Here is a 19,492-nt window from a genome sequence, read left to right as displayed (position 1 = left end):
AGGAGTTTATACTTGCTCACTGTTTGAGTAGTTTCAGTACAAGGACTACTACTGTTTTTGGCTTAGCACTGAAGTAAGGCATGGTGGGAATGTATGATAAAAGGACACTATTCATGTCATGGTATCTAGACAAGGGTGAGAGGATGAGAAAAGGACAAAGAACAAAATATAAGCCCAAAGGCATGCCCCCAGTGAGCTGATTCCTCAAACCAGTTCTATCTCTTCATAGACCCAACATTGAGCTACAGCCCTTCATGATCCAATCACCTCAAAAAGTCAGTCTTATTGTTTTGGGGATAACAATTTAGAACCAAACACAAATAGTGGCAATTTGCTTTTCCTACCTCACAGTATCCAGTTATAATATGTAAATTGTACCCATTTTATAAATAATTACATAGTATTTAAGATATAGAAAATATGTAAGAACTCTTATGTCTCCACATTATACATACAGTACTTTATCATCCATATAGTAAAAGGGGTAGGCAGCCATAAAATTGAAGTCCCTTCTTTACCCCCCTCTCTCTTTCTCTCTCCTTAGGCTTTTGAATCAGGGCTTCTGTGTATCTCTGGCTGTTCTGGAACTCACTCTATAGACCAGGCTGGCCTTGAACTCACAATCATCTGCCTGTCTCTGCCTCCCTGAGTGCTGGGATTAAAGGCATACACACCACCATGGCCAAACTATCTTCTCAATTTTTAATCAAGAAGCTGGATGCAACCACATAAGGAGTAGGAGTGCATATAGGCTAAAAGCAAATTAAATGCACATCTGTATAACCATTTAGAATAAACAAGGTAAACAAGTCAAAGAGCAATTCATGCAATTTATTCAGTTTTTCAAAGAGCTCCTGAAAATCAACAAAAGTAAATAAATAAAAGGAGAAAACCTCCTAATAGTCATTACTGACAGCAATCTTAACAAATGCTTTGGTAACTGATTATATGCATTCATAAGGTATCCAGTTCTGTAAGCATTGAATTACCCAGAGAAGACTGGTGAGATAAAATATACTATAAACAAGAACAGGTAAACACTTAGGAAAAAGTATATGGTAGACATAGGCTCAAACTGTCAGGAAAGAGATGGGTACTCTTGCTGTGGTCTTACACCCTGTCATTTGTATTGTTTTAATAAAACAGTGATTGGCAAGAAGTAGAGGTGGGGTGACCAGGCAGGATGTAGAGGCAGGGTGGTGAGAACATGAGAATTCTGGGAAGAGAGAAGCTGAGTCTGCAGTTGTAATCCAGACATAGAGGAAGCAAGATGAGAATGCCTCACTGATAAAAGGTACCAAGCCACATGGCTAGCACAGACAAGAATTATGGCTTAAAGTGAGATATAAGAAATAATAAGAAGCCTGAGCTAATACGCCAACCAGTTTATAATTAATGTAGACCTCTGTGTTTCTTTGGGACTGAATGACTGAGGGACTGGGGAGCAGGGTACGACACAGAAACTACTGCCAATTACTCTACTCAAGGGTACTGAAGGGTACCCTCAGAGATCAATGTGATGCTGAAATTTTTTTAAAGCCACAATATTTTGATGTTGTAAGAGAATATATTGAAAGCAGAAAATATTATTTACCCATATCTTATTCCATCAAAGATCATGTTCAAAAAGGTATAATGAAGCTAAAGGATTGTTTAAAGATGGATCATTAAAGTGATCAGAGAAATGGACTACTGGGAACAAACAGACCAGTGATTGGAGGCTAAAAGTTGATATGGTGTTAGATTATATCCTAGACCAATTAAGGAATCAAGATAAATTATACAACAAAAAATAGTAGTCTCATCAAAATTAAGTGATAATGTGAAAAATAAACAAATCAAGTCAGTATTTACAAGAATTACCAAAATCATCCACATCATTTTTTTAGAAAACACACATTTAGTGTTTTTCTCACAAACCTTGCAAAGAAGGTCCATATTCACCCACTGTAATCCCGTCAAAATTAAACTCATAGATACTGTTTTAACTAAAGATAACTATTGAAAAGAGAATTCTTATTGAAAAATATAATTTGTGTATGTGTGTGTGTGTGTGTGTATGATATGTGTCTGTATGTGTGTGCGTCTGTAGATATGAAGTCAGTGAATACCATGGCACATGTGTAATGTCTGAAGACAACCTCCATGTTGGTCTTTACCTTCCACCTGGAGATAGGGTCTCTTTGTTGGTCACCACGGTGTACACAGGGTTAGCCAGTCTGAGAGCTTCCAGAAATTCTTCTACCTGTGCTTCCCAATCTCACAGAATGAACATTGGGATTAAAAACATGTGCTACCATCCTGGTTTATGTCTGCTTCTCCATGGGGAATGTTTCACAGAAAGGTATTTCTGAATTACTCAGCTTTTTCTGTACCACATGAGAGTATGGTATAGCCTAATAGTGAAAACAAAGACGTGAGGTTTCTATATTAATCCTTTTCATTGCTCCATTTTTATTTTTTTTATTGTTTATTTTTTTAAAGATTTATTTATTATGTATACAACATTCCTTCCCTGTATGCTTGCATGCCAGAAGAGAGCACCAGATCTCATTATAGATGGTTGTGAGCCGCCATGTGGTTGCTGGGAATTGAACTCAGGACCTCTGGAAGAGCAGCCAGTGCTCTTAACCTCTGAGCCATCTCTCCAGCCCCTCATTGCTCCATTTTTAATGAATTGCAAGATACAGCAAGACCAGGAGTCTGGAGACTATCCATGTGGCAAATTAAAATGAGTATTTTTATATATGATTCTGACTATAATACCATGTGTGTGAAATAAACTTGACATCCGAAGAACTTCAAAGATAAAAATAAAATAGTTACATTTAAGTACCTTTAACAAAATTGGAAGTATAAACAGTACAGATCTGTTGTGTGTATTGAATGGAGGTCAAACACAAAATGAAAGCAAGTTTCATTACAAAAAAGGAAAGTTTGATGCAAGAGAGAATGGCTGCCCACCAAGTTCACATCTCTTCCGACTCTTGTTCTTGCCCAGAATTTTTCAGGAGTGGAACTTGTGTGGAGCAGAACTTCCTAAATCTCCATTTAACCAACCTGGATGGGAGGATAGGAGAATAATCTTCATTACCTGAAACCTAAAATAAAAATGGAGAGCAATATACAGCTAACACTCCAGTTTATTTCTGTACCAAAAGGGCACATTGTGTTTACTTGGTGTCAGAGATTCCTGAACATTTATGTAGATTAAAGTCAAGCATAAGGAAACATAAATATGGCTTTTAAATGGATTACATGATTGTTTAACTAGGCATAAGAACATTTTTGACTATTTATAAAACAAATAAGAAAATTTGTGGGCTGAGCAAGGGATGAAACTGAGCTCAGTGGAGTTTTGGCATCAAAACCACTCCCATGGGCTGCAAAGAGATTTCATTACCTATGAAGGATTTATGTGAATCTGAGATTCTTCCCGGGGTGGCAGCCCAAGTGGAGCCCCAAGGCAATTCTAAGTTAATTTAGTTTTCTTTCTTTCCCTTTCTCTCTCTCTCTCTCTCTCTCTCTCTCTCTCTCTCTCTCTCTCTCTCTCTCTCTCTCTCTCTCTCTCTCTCACACACACACACACACACACACACACACACACTTTTTATTGATTCTTTGTGGATTTCACATCATCCATCTTGATCCCATTCATCTCTCCCCACCCCAACCAAAATTAAAAAACAAAACAAAAAAGCCCAAAAGCCCAAAACCAAACCAAACAAACACAATTCTCGGCATGGAAGTTGCAGCATGACACAGTGAGTCACACAGTTTACCTTTTAGTCCTATGTCTGTACTGGTAAGTGTTCATTACAATGAGTCATGGGTCTGGTTTGAGGCCTCTGGCTTCTGCTACACCCTCGATACTGGGCCCTCACTGGGAATCCTCTTGGATATCCTATTGTTGTCTTTTGTCATGAGATTCCATAGATTCGGATCTGTAGGTCCAGCCCCTTCCCACGGTCCAGCAGTTTATAGATGAGGTGGGTGTTAGAATAGGCTACCTTGTAATCCAGGTTCTGGGCCTGGGTGGTAGCTGGGTTGGTCAGCCTGCCAGCTTTCTTTTGTCATCACCACCCAGACACGCTCTCCACCACTGCCCTGGCTAGTTCACCGTCTGTCTAGCTCACATGCACTCACACCAGGAGGACCAGCTCTACTGTGTTGCCCAGGCGAGGTGCATGGCCTATTCTCTGAATTGCTGCACTCGGTGAGGGGCAGGACCAGCTCTTTCATCCTAGTTCCCCCAAGGTCTCTCCTACCTGTTGCAGGTGGCAAGGGATGGGAGAAAGGCACACTTCCCTACCCTTGCCATTCCATGGCGTACCAGGGAAGGGGCAGGGGCAGTCTGGGCTGACTTTAATCCCTCCTTGCCTCTTCAGAAATGTGGTTTTGCACAGGACACAGAGCACTCTGAATCAGGTGATTGCCCTGCCCATGGTGAGTTAGAAACTTTCGAGAACAATTTTCTCCCCTGAGAATATTATCACTTCAAGAGAAGTTCAGAAGGAAGTGGTGATGATAATTTTTGACACTGGAAGAAAGGAAGTTACTTAGTGGCCCCAGCTCAGTAGGTTTTCTGAGTCTCTGATGAGAAAAGGTATTATATTAAGAGATAAGAAAACCTTTTCACATGTGTGATTTTTCAGAAGGACACTGTGACTTTGACCACCTGAATAGGATATGATTTCCAGAAATGCACAAGTCTATAGAAAGACATTTGATAAAGCAAACCCTCCAGATTATTCTTTTGAGAGAAAGTTCACCGGGCCACCCACACATGACCTTTACTTCCTGTCTTTCTTTGGATGGAGTTCTGCACATCCCTGACAATGCTCTGAACTCTCAGTCCCACTAAAAGATCAACAGAGCAGAGACTCATCCTATTTGCTACCCGAACCCCAGCCTTCTGACCTGATTCTGGCTGTAACATTTTGGACACTTTGACGGTAGAGTCACACTGGTCATCTGAGAACAGAAACTAACTCCTGAGCCTCTGCCAACTTACTCTAACTCCTTCAGTAAACAATGGGTGGTTAGTCTCTGAAACATCTTTTGACTCAAGAGCTGAAGACAACTGCTTAACATGATTGACCTTGGTTATTGACTATTAATATTGTCCCTACTGTCCCCCTCAAACCTTCAAGTCACTTCTGCCTGAAAGGCTAATACTCTGTGATAGTGCAAGCCTGAGAACTTCCTTTTGCCACTTTTTAAAGCCACACATTATTTCCTCATTGTACAGCTTCAACATGGAGAAAATGTAAAGGGTTGGCTAGCTGATGAACTAGTTTTGTTACTGAGATTTCATATAGGGAATTAAAGTATATGTAGTTGCTTCTATCACATTAATTATTTAAATTTTAATTTAAGTATATGTGTGTATAGACCACATATATGCGGCTACCCTGAAGGCATCAGATATTCTACAACAGGAGTAATGAGTGATTTCTCTAGCCTATGAATTAATTATTTTTATAGCCCCCTAGTGACTTTGTCTTCCTTTTCTCTGCTTTATGTATGCCCTTATCACAAGCCACAAACTCCAGTCACATTCAGACGTCTTTACCAGGTTTGATTTTCCTCTAGTAGCGCTAAGGTTTAGAGATGCAGAAATGGCCTCTAGGGGGCAGTAGAAATCCAACAAACAAGAATGAAAAGTGACCACTATTCACTAGAATGGGGCCAATTTCAGAACCTAGATTCCGAGTAGATATAATCTTTTGATCCCTTATATTCCCATCCCGTATGTAAGAAAGACAAGAGCTGACCTGTCATTTAGCAGTCATATGCCTGGTATTTGGAGAATCTCTACTTTGCTTATCAAAATGGCTCAAGTGAATTATCACTTGGGAACCTGATTTTAATTGGTTGTTATTTCCTGTTATTTCCACAGAGGAGATCTTGTGAAATAGTTCTTTGCAACAGAGGATGTTAAGTGTAAGATAAATTAAGCATTTTATAAGATAAGATAAAATAAGATAAAAAAAAGATTTCTGAGCAGATAACTCCCAGATAAAAAGCCATCATAATTGCGATTGCAGGTGTGAAATAGGATTGACGCTGTCCTTGAACCATCATTTTAGGAAACTGGCAGATAGCCTCATCTTTTAGGAATTCTGGGCGTGGTTATTCCATACGCTATTTAGGCTGCATGACAATCACTATGCCATGCCAAACAAATCACACAATGTTTGATACTACATCCATGTGGATGAGATACAAACACGTGATGAAACCTTTACTACCACATTTTTACAACTCCTTATCCTGAATTTAGGGCTGAATTAGCCAGCCATTTAACCATATAAAGGTAGTATTGAATCTCAGTAATATTTTTACAATATCAATAAAAAGGGCCAAACTAAACAGCATATAAGACTTTTTTCAAAATAAATGAAGGCTGTACAGTGTCTTTAATTTTATCCAGAATACAGGTCTTTTAGTGGCAAACAAGCAATACGGATTAACTGCAGCATGTTGAGCAGTGTGCCCTTATGACCGCTCAAGACAACAGGGAGGACTAACACAAATAAACTAATAGTCAGCATCACTGTTAAGACATCCGGTGGATGAGTAGGTTAGAGGAATCACAGGATCTTTAAGAAGAGTTAGCCGCTTACTGTGAGAATGCCAGGTAGCAGAAAGTACCCACTGGAAAGTCCAGAATGAAATGTGTTAGGGACAGGGAGAGACTGAAATGTACGTGTGTAGTTTCTAAACATAGTATATAAGAGATTCGACCTTATTAGGTACTTGATTTATTGAAATTAATGTGGCACTTGCCATGCTTAAAGTGTTCAAGGGCTAGTAACCACTAAGTGGAACGCTCTAAATAGAAATACTGCAGTCAGAGCTGTACTCAGACAGACCATGGGATGGAGTCTGCATGCCTGGTGATTTGGAATAGGAAATCCACTGAGATGCGGTAGTAAGAAGATGGCCCCTTTCAAGTGTTTCCTTTCATTATTATTGGGACTTGATGATCATATACCAAGAACAGAATAGCCCTGAGCAAAAATCATTAACTCACCAAGTGATAACAGCATAGTTCACTCCAACGATGATATAGGCAAATGCATAATGCCAACAAAAATATACGGTAAGAAGCATATTGCTGTGATGATCTGTCAGATCCCATTCAAAACCTCCAGTCGGGTTATAGAGAATAAATCCCATCTGTAAGGTAAAACATAACAGAACGAAAACCCCAAAATTAAAATATAGAAACATATTGCTAATAATGGCACATTTTAAAATGTCTGGTGATTAAGATAACTTCCATCATCTGAGATGTCACAGATAAATACTATGTTTTGACTTGATTTAGTAACAGAGACAATATCTAAGTCATAGCTTTAAAACAGATCTTAAGGAAATTTCATGATCAGTTTTCAAAATATGAATAGTAAGCATCCCTTGTTATGTGAAGATGTTCAGAAAGTTCACATATACAGATTTATTCTAGTATTTCAAAATTAGATTATATAAAATTGTAAAATAGACTCTGGCCAGGGAGACAGATAGGCTAACTGTAGGTCTTTAGCTCTCCCTTCTCTCCTCCAACTCAAATCCCCTAATCTCATTCCCAACTCCATAGCAGACCACCTACTATGGCCTCCCCTCCTCTCTGTCTCCATCTCTGGTAGATCACACAAATCTCCAGAATTCCTCCCCACTCATTCCATTACCAAAACCTCCAACTAAAGCCGGCGTTCCCTGGGAAACTCCCAGTCCAGCCTGACAGAGAAGCAAGTAGGACAGTGAAGCAGGTGAACAAGCCTCAGCTCTTAACTCTCTCTCTCTCTCTCTCTCTCTCTCTCTCTCTCTCTCTCTCTCTCTCTCTCTCTCTCTCTCTCTCTCTCTCTCTCTCTCTCTGCTCTTGCAAATCCAGTCCCACCAGCTTTAAAGCAGACTACCTGCTGTGGCCTCTCCTCACTCTCTGTCCCCATCCCCAGGGGACTAAGCAGGTCCTGGTGAAGCACACTGCTCTCCTCCCTACTGTGCACCCTCCATCCCCACTGCAACTCCCCCGATCCATTTGCATTCTCCTAATACCTAGAAACTCATTTTACCCTGTAACTCTCATGGCAACACCTAGCAGGTTCCCAGAATTTCCTACCAAGTAACACATAAGCACCAAGACTTACTAAGAATCAAGGCAACAGAAACCAAATAACAAAGCACCCACCACTATTCTCACAAAAGAAAAGAAAGGAAGGAAGGAAGGAAGGGAGGGAGGGAGGAAGGAAGGAAGGAAGGAAGGAAGGAAGGAAGGAAGGAAGGAAGGAAGGAAGGAAGGAAGGAAAGAAAAAGAAGATCAGGACAATATCTCTCCACTAGAGCCAGGCAATGCTACCATACTAGTCCCTGAGAATTGTAACACAGATGAAGCACAAGACAAAGATCTTAAAAGAGCCTTTATGAATATAATAGACATTCTTAAAGAGGAAGTAAATAAATCCCTTAGAAATATATATATATATATATATGTATATATATGCATATGTGTAGCGGTGGTCGGAGGAATTTGGAAATAACCAAAAATAGTCCTTTTAGAATAAATCAGTTTTAATAAAAGGAGAAGTGTGATACACTTACAAAGCCAAAGCTCCAGCGAAGCAGAGAGTCAAGCGGGGGCGGGGAGGGGGGAAACAGGGGTGTCTATCCCCAACCCGGTTCTTTATAAAGGTACCTTTCTCCCCTGGAGCAGCCACGCCCCTGAAAAGCAGGGATTGGCCAGCTGCCCTAACATATATGAAAACACAAAGAGTGGAAGGAAATGAATAAAACAGTTCAAGATGGGGCTGGAGAGATGGCTCAGTGGGTAAGAACACTGGCTGCTCTTTCAGAAGTCCTGAATCCAATTCCCAGCAACACCATGGTGGCTTACGTCCATCTGTAATGAGATCTGGTGCCCTTTTCTGGCCTGCAACTATACATGCAGACTGAACACTGCATACATAATGCATAAATAAATCTTTTAAAATAGTTGAAGGCCTGAAAGTAGAAATACAATCAATTAAGAAACTAAAACCTCTGGAAGTCTAGTTGAAGAGAAGAAGGAGGAATTATATGAGCAAGAGGGATCAAGATCATGATGGGGAAACCCATAGAGACAGCTGACTAGAGTTCGTGGGAGCTTACAGTCTCTAGACCGACAGTTGGGGGAGCCTGCATTGGACCATCCTAGTCCTGCTGCATGTGGGTGACAGTGTGTAGCTTGGTCTGTTTGGGAGCCCCTAGCAATGAGACCAGGATCTGTTCCCAGTTCATTAACTGGCTTTTTAGAACCCATCCCTATGATGGGATGCCTTGCTCAGCCTTGATGCAGGAGGGAAGAGCTTGGTCCTGCCTCAACTTGGTATTCCAGGCTTTGATGAATCCCCTTATCCTTTCTGAGGAGTGAATGGAGGGAGTGCTGAAAGGAGGCAGGAGAGAGGAATGGGAGGAGAGAACAAACTGTGGTTGGTATAAAAAATAAATAACAGCCGGGTGGTGGTGGCACACACCTTTAATCCCAGCACTTGGGAGGCAGAGGCAGGCGGATCTCTGTGAGTTCGAGGCCAGCCTGGTCTACAAGAGCTAGTTCCAGGCCAGGCTCTAAAAAAGTTGCAGAGAAACCCTGTCTCGAAAAACCAAAAATAAATAAATAAATAAATAAATAAATAAATAAATAAATAACAAAATTTAAAATTCAAAAAAAGAAAACTAAAACTGAGGGAAATCTGGAAATGAGAAATTTAGGAATTTGAACAGGAACTCCAAAGGCAAGCCTCACCAACAGAATACAAGAGGTAGAAGAAAGATCTCAGGCATTGAAGACACAATAGAAGAAATAAATACTGAGGTGTAGTAGAATTTTTCTTTGGATCACCAGCTTACAAATAATGACATGGAGGCTTATTATTAGCTACGAAAGCTTGGCCTTGGCTTAGGCTTGTCCCACTAGCTCTCATAACTTAAATTAACCTGTTTGTATTAATCTATGTTTTACCATATGGATTTTTACCTTTCTCTTATTCTGTATGTCTGACTCCTTCTTGTTGGTATCTCTCTGGAATAATTCCCTTGGCTAGATTCCTTCTCTTCTTCCTTTCTCTTTGCCCAGAAATTCCGCCTATGTCTCCTGCCTAGCTATTGGCTATTCAGCTTTTAATTACACCAATCACAACAATATCTCTTCTCTTCACAGTATCCAAATATCCCACAACATTCCCCCCTTTTATCTAAATAAAAAGGGAAGTTTTAACTCTAACACAGTAAAATGATATACAATAGAACACTTATCAAATAAGAAATACATTCATAATGTCCAGTCAATTAGTATTGGCAAATTAAAAAATACTCCCTTATCTATCCTATCTTGGCAAGTCTAAAACTATGGAAAACTGTAACTATAACTATCCAATCTTCAACCCCATCTGAGATCAAAGAAGGATGCAATATTACCTGATTAAACAGGAAGTGCAGAGTAAGCAACTTCCAAAACTAAGAAATGACAGAGATATCTGGCTATCTGGACAGTCATCCCAAGTTTCCACTGCTATGTTGGGGCATCCACCTTCAGCCTATGTACCTGTATATCTGACAGACTTTTCTGTTAAGCAGAAATTTTGAAGTACTGTCCTACCTTGACTTGGCAAAGTTTGGTACTCTCCTTCTTTTGTGTCTTGCTAGTCCAAATTGGACAGCATTCTGTCATCATTTGAGGCAAGGGCAGTTTCTTTGCCCAGTAGCTAACTTTGCTACAAATGAAATCAAACTCCATATGGAGGTTCTTTGATGCCCATCACCCTTTTTTGAAGTAAATTGGTGTTGCCAGGAGCAGACATGTCTCACTGTCATGAAAAGCCTTATGTTATTAAAACATTTTATATGCCATATTCTGTAGGTCTTTGAAGTGCCTGAAGACCATCTATCTATTTAAAATATATCTCTGTTTAACCTTGAAAAAATACCTAACATGAATATAAGCTTGATTCTTATAGATAATTAGCTCTTTACCTATATTTCTTTATTATTCTAAATAGCTTTTAAGGGCTAGAAATTTACATTGTTAAATAAAATGTATAGGTACAATACCTTAAACAAGAGTAGAAACATATATACAGTATAACAAAATAACCTTAAAGTTGTATCAGTATATAAACATTCATGTCATTGTAAAATATTTGAGACTAGTAGTTTAGTGCAAAAGTAGATTCAACAATTCACCCTTTTATCCCATCATTTCTATACTATATCCCTCTTTTTCCCTTCAGAAAGAGATTCCTGAATCTAATCTCCTTTGTTCAACTTTTTTTCCTGACCATAGCCAATAACAACTTATAACCAACCTCCCTAAATGATGACAAACAGCCATAACCCACAGAATGACCAAAAGCCATCCACCTGATTTCTTGGGATGTGGGTATCATGTTCTCTAGTGTGATTCCTGTTGTTTGGAGAAAATGTGTTTTTTTAGGAGACCCTGAGAAAGTTGGGATAACAGTCAAGACCTGGGAAAGCTAGCTGTATTAATTTTTGTTTAGTCTCTGCATGATGAGAAAGTGTAGAGTTTATCCTCTTTCCTAAAGTTTCCAGAGTTTCCCCCAAATAGCACTGCCAGATGGAGACCAAACAGCCAAAGCGTGAGTTTGTGAGGAATAGTTCACAGGGAAATCTTGTTGTCTGTATTTCAGATTGCATTTTAATTAGAACATTTCTCCCTTCCTGTTCCTACATCCAAACACTCTCCTCCCCACTATCCTTCAAATTCATGGTCTTTTTTTTGCCTTGATTGTTGCTGCATGCATATATGTATTTGTACATACATATATATTCCCAAATATAATCTGTTGAGTTCATACAATGTTACTTTTTTAATGTTTTCACGAGTGATCATTTACTACAAGGGCACTTAAAAGTCAAAAGCAAAAGTACGTATTTCCAAGATAGAATGGCCCAAATTAAGCCACGAGCTGTGACTAAGCATTGAAAACATAAGTCTGCCATGAACATTTCCTATCAAGACCACAAGAGACACTTAGCTCCCACTACATGCAAAGTTTTCTAAAAATCCAAATATTCTCTCTACAGTCACAAAACACAAGAAAACAGACTTTCATCTCTGTGTCCTGAAATTTGGTGACAGTTTCAAAATAAATATTTTTTTTTCAACAAATGTGGTTGAGCCCTGTATGCAAACATATTTTGGTCCATACTGTCTTAGCTAGGGTTTCTACTGCTGTGAATAAGTCCCATGACCAAAAGCAACTTTAAGGAGTAAACAGTTTATTCTAGATTACACTTCCACAGCACAGCCTATCATTGAGGGATGGTAGGGTAGGAACTTAGACAAGGCAGGAACCTGGAGGCAGAAGCTGATGCAGTGGTCATGAAGGAACACCATTTACTAGCTTGCTCCTCCTGATTTGCTCAGCCTGTTTTCATATAGCACCATGGATGCCATGGTTTATAGTGAGCCAGGCCCTTCTACATCAACCATGCAGTTGCTTCACAGCAAATATTGGTGTCCTCAATTTCTTTTTGTTGTTGCTGTTGTTTGTTTGTTTATTTTTTCGAGGCAGGGTTTCTCAGTTTAACAGCCTTGACTCTCCTGGAACTCGCTTTGTAGACCAGGCGGACCTCAAACTCAGAGACCTGCCTGCCTCTCCCTCCCACGTGCTGGGATTACAGGCATGTGCCACGAGCACTAGTCTTCTCAATGTCTTGTCTCCCACTTTCTGAACTTGCTGGTCACTGGGCAGCAAATGTATCACAAATGGTTTTTGACAATTCAGACGTTCTATATGCTGAATTATATGTTATATGAAGTATATGTACTATCTGCCTCTTCAGGCGACCAAGCATTTAAAAAATGTAATTTCTCAGCGGTCCACATAGTATTGCAGAAGGTCTTGAACTATAGAGTGATAAGTTCCATCAAAATGAGAAGCCACAGGTGCAGGCACACAGCCACCACTTCACAGACCCAACTTACGTGCCATAACCAAGTCCCTTGGAGCAAGATGAGACTCGACCGCAGCAGCTCCAGAGTTATGTTATTTTTTGTGAGGACCTCCATGAAGGAAACCACGCCTGTCAAAACAGTGGCAAGAGCCAGGATCTTGTGCAAAAAAATGTCCACTACAACCCGGCCATGAGTGTGGTTGTCCATGATAAAAGCTGATAGAGGGAGGAAAACAGTTTGTCATACAATGGATCCAAGAGCTGTTCACTGAAGGGGAAGCCCAGCCAATAACCTTGTTTGTAAGGCGTGTCCGCCTTAGGCTAATATTTACTTATAAAATCTTGCAGGTCGTGCGGCCCGCCTTCTCTTTGTTTTTCTGCGTTCCTCGCTGGAATCTTGGATTTGTAAATTCCCTTTTCTTTCCTTTATTAAAGCTGAATATTATATATTAAAGCTAGTCTGGTTAATCATAACTGCCGATCAACCACGCCCCTTCAATTCACAGTTTCTCTCTTCCTCTCTCTGCCCACTACCATGACTGCTTCTTCAGAATTGAACATTGGAATAATAAGCATGCTTTCTACTTCTCTAACATTTATATTTTCCTTTACCACATCCTGGCATCTTCAAGCAACTATAAGTCAGAGAATTCTCTGTGCAGAATGATGAATAAGAAGCTAATGGGCTGGGGAACTATGAACTGTACAACTATACAGATGAATGAGCTGAAGTCTCACATCAGGACATTAGTCCCCTGGGAGATGTAAATACATACATACATAGACCATAACCTTGGACTTTTTAAATTAAAGTTATTTTCATTTTACATACCAACCTCATTACCCCTACGTCTCCTTCTCCCACCCCCTTCTCCCCCCTTCCCACCTTCCATCTACTTTTTAGAGGGGGTAAGGCCTCCCTTGGGGAGTCAATAAAGTCTAGACCTTAATAGACACAGCAATATTATCTGGAAGTCCTCAAGAAGTTGTAAATACATGCATTGTTTCATTCTATGAATAGATTCCAAATTCTTTGAAACATTTTCCTTTAAAGAGGAAAATGCATTCATGAAATATATAGTGTAGTAACACTTGAGATAACAGGACCATGCTGCTGGTTGTTGGGACTCATCTTTTATCTGGTTCTCATTCTCAAAAAGTAGCAGGCATAAGTTCTTTCTACGGATGTGGAAGGCAAGATGAAGAGATAGGAAGTGACTGTCTTCTGATTATTTTTGGATTTGCATAATTAATATGCATCATATGTGTGGAATAAATGAAGACAAGTCACTAAGCACTTGCTTTCTTTTCCCCTACAGTAAGATGGGAAACCAACTGAACAAAATGTGCAGTTTATCATTGAACTCTCCAAATTTGTACCTCCTTCTTTAAGATTTATTTTTAATTAAATATATGTGAGTCATCGGGTGGTAGGTGTGCATACGTGAGTGCATACAACTGTAGAGTTTAGAAGAGAGGCTACAGGAAGTTATAAGTTTCCTGGCTTGGTCGTGGGAATCAAACTCTGCTTCTCTGCAAGAACAGCAAGTGCTCCTAACTGGCTGACCTATCTCTATAACCCCAACAACCTCATTTTTAAATATGGCTAAATATATTTATTACATGCTAGCAGAGTTTTACTTCTTGGATATTTTTAAAGAGTCAGTAGATGATAGAAAATATCTTGATGTTAATATGTGAGTCTTTAAGACAGAAGGTGAAACATGAATGAATACACTGAAGGGTTTTTCTGGCCTAAGCCTATTAAATAAATTAGTAAGGAAGGAAAACCTTTGGTATTCTGACACCCAAATATCTCACTGTGGCTGGGATAGAAGTGTTCTCATCAATCAAGGCTATACCATAACATCAAAGGTACCTTCTAAAAAGCTACCTAGATGTCTAAAGGTTGAGAACAGCCCAGAAAAAAGTGCTGATACTTACCCTGTACCAGGAAAGCATTCGACAGTGCCAGCTTGGTTAGGGAGACTGGAAGACAATTAGTTGTAGAGCCTAAGATTCTGGTCACACCCAGGAGCCCATAGAAGATGTACATGGCGGTGTGGTGCAAGCGCAGGACACGCATCAGCTGGCTCTCTGAGACATCAGCATATATTTGTAGGCTGATGGCACCTGTAAGAGAACACATCACAGTACAAATAGCCTTCTCCATCAGTTCCTAGGATGCAGGAGAGTGTGCTAATAAGTGTTAAAAATTATTATCCTCTATGTAAACAGTTCTTCAATACTAGTTATTTTGGCTCAAGTGCCCATTACAATTTAGTGAAATTTCAAAAGATTAAGTTGTTGGGATTTAAGAAATCAATCTGAAAGCAGATGATTCTTTGATTTCTAGATATTACATCATTAACATAAAGTCATTGCTCTCAATGAAATACTTCTAAAGTTTCAGCTTTCCATAATTAATAAATACAATCTAAATAACCCTAACCCTGAGATAACTGGCCTGACAGACACAGCATGCAGATTAGTCAGCTCTATAAACTGTTTAGCATTGTTAGTGATACTGCCTTATTTATTACTCTATAGAAATTGACAGAGAAGTGCCTCTCTTTGGAAAAAAAAACTAGTCTATAATTTGAAGGCCATAGCAAAGACCTATTCATTAATAAAGCATGAAAAATCCTAATGGGAAAATAGAATATTTTGTCTTTTATAATGGCAAATTGTCTAGTCTAAATGACTTCTCTGATTCAGAAAGTAAAGACAGAAATGAGTGAATAATGAGGCCCTCCCTGGCTCTGATTTCTCTTCCAAACTTCTCAGCACTGATGTATTATTGAAGTCTTCCTACCATCAGAGGGAGTTTTGATAGAGTGGGACTTTTTTCAGGGATTAGTACAACTGATTCGAGATTATTTCACTCATTCCAACTAATTTTATAAAGGAAAGTCACAAATATGAGGTGGGTAAATTCAATTATATGACTAATTCATTAAAGAATGGCCTTTGAGTAAGCATCAACAATCACCTCTCTAGATGTAGACCTGCCCAAGAAAGACGTGGACACTGGACAAAACTTTACCCAGTAAGCCACAGCCATGTGGTGATACACAGATTAATAAAGATGGGTTAGTTTAAGATATAAGAGCTAGTTAGAGGCCCGGAGGAACGACCTCCACAGGAGCAGGTACAGGGGAGCAACCACCTAGGGAGCAGGCCTGAGCCAAAGACCTCTGTGGGACCAGGTACTAGTTAGGGATCTCTGAGGGAGCAGGCCCAATCCAGGGACATCTGCAGGACCAGGCCTGAGTCAGCTACCTCAACCAGAGCAGGCCTGGGGCAGTGACCTCCACAGGAACAGGTTTGAGCCAGTAACCTTCCCTGGAGCAGGCCCTAGGAAAGCACCTCCACAGAAGCAGGTACAAGGAAGCTGCCACTAAGGGAGCAGGCCCAAGCCAGAGACCTCTGTGGGTCCAGATGCCAGTCAGGGAAATCTGAGGGAGCAGGGGCGGGCCAGAGACCTCTGCAAAACCAGGCCCAAGCTAGGGACTCCCACGGGAGCAGGCCTGAATTAGCAACCTTTGCCAGAGCAGGCCCAAGGCAGTGACCTCAATGGGAGCAACCCTAAGCAAGCAACCTCCATGGGAACAGGCGTAAATGACCCCCAGTATTGCAGAATAGCCCCCGGGAGTACTGAGTGACCTCAAGGAACACTGAGTGACCTCCAAGGTGACAGGAATTGTGGCCGTGATTGTACCATGAGGAGCAACCATCTGAGCCTTGGATCCATTGGCACCTAAAAAAGACTGAAACACCAGAGACACAACCCCAACTATAACAACCAAAGGAAAGATGCATAGACAAGGTAAGAACACACTCAATACCACAAAGAGCAATATGACATCAATAAAAACCAGTGGTCCTATAACAACAAGACTTGGACAATCAAATATAGATGAAGCAGAAGAAAACAACCTAAAAATGACTTTAGGAGGATGTTTGAGGCCCTTAAAGAGGAATCACAATCTGTGACTTCAAACTCTACTACAGAGCTTCAGTACTTAAAACAGCCTGGTATTGGCGTAAGAACAGACAGGAGGACCAATGGAACTGAATCGAAGACACAGATATCAATCTACACACCTACAAATGCCTGATTTTCAATAAAAAAAAGCAATAAATATAAAACTGGAAAAAGAAATGGTGCTGGCATCAACATGTAGAAGAATGAAAATAGATCCATATCTATTGCCATGCACAAAAGTCAACTCCAAATGGATCAAAGACCTCAATATAAAACCAACCACACTGAACCTCATAGAAGAGAAAGTGGGAAGTACACTTGAACACATTGGCAAAGGAGACCACTTCCTAAATTTAACCCTAGTAGCACGACACTGAGAACAATAGAACCTCCTGAAACTGAGAGGCTTCTATAAAACAAAGAACATGGTCAACGAGACAAAACAGCAGCCTACAGAATGGGAAAAGATCTTCACGACATTGGACAGAGAGCTGATCTCCAAAATATGCAAAGAACTCAAGAAACTGGTCATTAAAAGAACAAATAATTTAATAAAAATGGGGTACAGCTCTAAGCAGAGAACTCTCAGCAGAGGAATCTAAAATGGCTGAAAGACACTTGAAGGAAATGCTCAACATCCTTAGCCATCAGAGAAATGCAAATCAAAACATCTCGGAGATTCCATCTTCCAGCTGTAAGGATGGCCACGATCGAGAACACTGATGACAACTTATGCTGGAGAAGAAGTGGGATAAAGGGAACACTCCTCCATGGCTAGTGGGAATGGAAATTTGTACAGCTGCTTTGGATTTCAGTATGGCGATTTCTCAGAAAATTAGGAAACAAGCTACCTCAAAACCCAGCAATACCACTTTTGGGTATATATCCAAAGGATGCTCAGTTGTACCACAAAGACATGTGCTCAACTATGTTCAAGAAGCATTGTTTGTTATAGCCAGAAACTGGAAACAGCCTAAATGCCCCTTGACTGAATAATGAATAAGGAAAATTTAGTACATTTACACAATGGAGTACTATACAGCAGAAAAAATAATAACATCTTGAGTTTTGTAGGCAAATAGGTGGATCTAAAAAACATCATATTGAGTGAAGTAACTCAGACCCAGAAAGACAATTATTATATGTATTCACTCATAAGTGATTTTTAAACATAAAGAAAAAAAAACAGCCTACAATTCATAATCCCAGAGAACCTAGGCAACAATGAGGACCCTAAGAGAGACATACATGAATCTAATGTACATGGGAAATAGAAAAAGACAAGATCTCCTGAGTAAATCAAGAGGACAGGGACCATAGGAGAGGGAAGAAGGGAAGTGGAGAGAAATATATAGCTCAATAAAAACAATAAAAAATAAATAATAAAATAAAAAACCAATCACTTTTCTAATAAAGTATATAAGATTAAAATTATAATTTGAATATATACAAAGGGGTATTTTGCAAACAAAATTATCTTTGGTACTTTATTTTCTATTAAATCTTTATTTATACACATGGAAATATACACACAAAAAGAAAACAGAACTCTGAAGTTAAAAGCACTCACCGACTAAAACCATGCCAGTTAGTATAATTCCATCCAAAAGTTCTGCTCGATTGATCCATGATTTATATTGAAGATAAGTCTGTTTATGTTTTTTGCAGATATACTTCAGAATATTCACTGAATTCCACCAAAGACTCAAAAAAATCAAGAAAGATCCTGGGAGGGCGTGACCTTGGAAATCCCCTGGGATCTACAGAAATAAGAATAAACAGCAGATAGGAATAGCATTTCTGGAATCTCTCATCTCCATACAGAAGTCTATCTTGTTTTGGCCATGGATTTACAATAGATCTCACTATAATAGCAATAACACCTATAAGAATTAAAATTTCCAGTCATTAAATACCATATATTAGGTACCAAGCCAATTGTTTCACATGCCTAATTTTTGAAACCCATGCATGAATGAAGAAGGATTACAATTTTAAAATGAGGCACAGATTCAGAGAATTTAAATGAGTTGTCCAGACCTCAAGACAATGTAGAATTTCCCTATAGTTCTCTGTCTAAGGGTAGGAGCCAAGGGATTTTGCCCATAGTTCATCCACAGTTCATCGGCGTATCTATTGTTATTTTAATTACTCAATCTTGTCTATGCTGCCCTTTAGAAGAAAGGCAGTCACACAGCAAACTCCCTGTTATTCTGGTTCTTCCCACCCTCTTCTGCCAAATTTCCTAAGCAATGGTTGTAGGAGCTGTGTTGCAGATGTAGACGCTGAAGGTGGGTACTCCACAATCCACTGACCTTTATGTTTGTACCCAGTGGTGGGTTTTTGTAATTGTCTTCGTTTGTTGTAAAGAGAAGCGTCTTTGGTGAGAAGTGGTAACTACACTTATCTACGGTTTGAAGGTCAAGATTTAGAAAACACTAAGGAATTTTGCTAGTCTAGCAGAGTGGCAGTAGTAGATTCTCTTCTAAGATTCACAACCTCACTAGTCCTGGGAAGCTTCTATAGTTCTAGTACCAGGTACAA

General features: G+C 39.7%; 1 protein-coding gene across 1 annotated transcript; it reads right to left on the bottom strand.

The window, feature by feature from the left end:
* Positions 1-2,951: 2,951 nt before the first annotated feature.
* On the bottom strand, positions 2,952-18,531 carry LOC121677319 (transmembrane protein 45A-like). The gene is made up of 5 exons (XM_042055806.1): positions 18,519-18,531; positions 14,905-15,093; positions 12,999-13,176; positions 7,040-7,192; positions 2,952-3,060 (listed from the first exon to the last, which is right to left on the bottom strand). Exons 1-5 carry the CDS (start codon positions 18,529-18,531, stop codon positions 2,970-2,972), a joined length of 624 nt encoding a protein of 207 aa, XP_041911740.1. The 3' UTR covers positions 2,952-2,969.
* Between the last annotated feature and the right edge of the window lie 961 nt (positions 18,532-19,492).

This window comes from Arvicola amphibius, chromosome 10 (assembly GCF_903992535.2).
Source record: "Arvicola amphibius chromosome 10, mArvAmp1.2, whole genome shotgun sequence".
Taxonomy (NCBI): Eukaryota; Metazoa; Chordata; class Mammalia; order Rodentia; family Cricetidae; genus Arvicola; species Arvicola amphibius.
The sequence above is the reverse complement of the archived record's forward strand: the minus strand, read 5'-3'. Positions and strand labels throughout refer to the sequence as shown.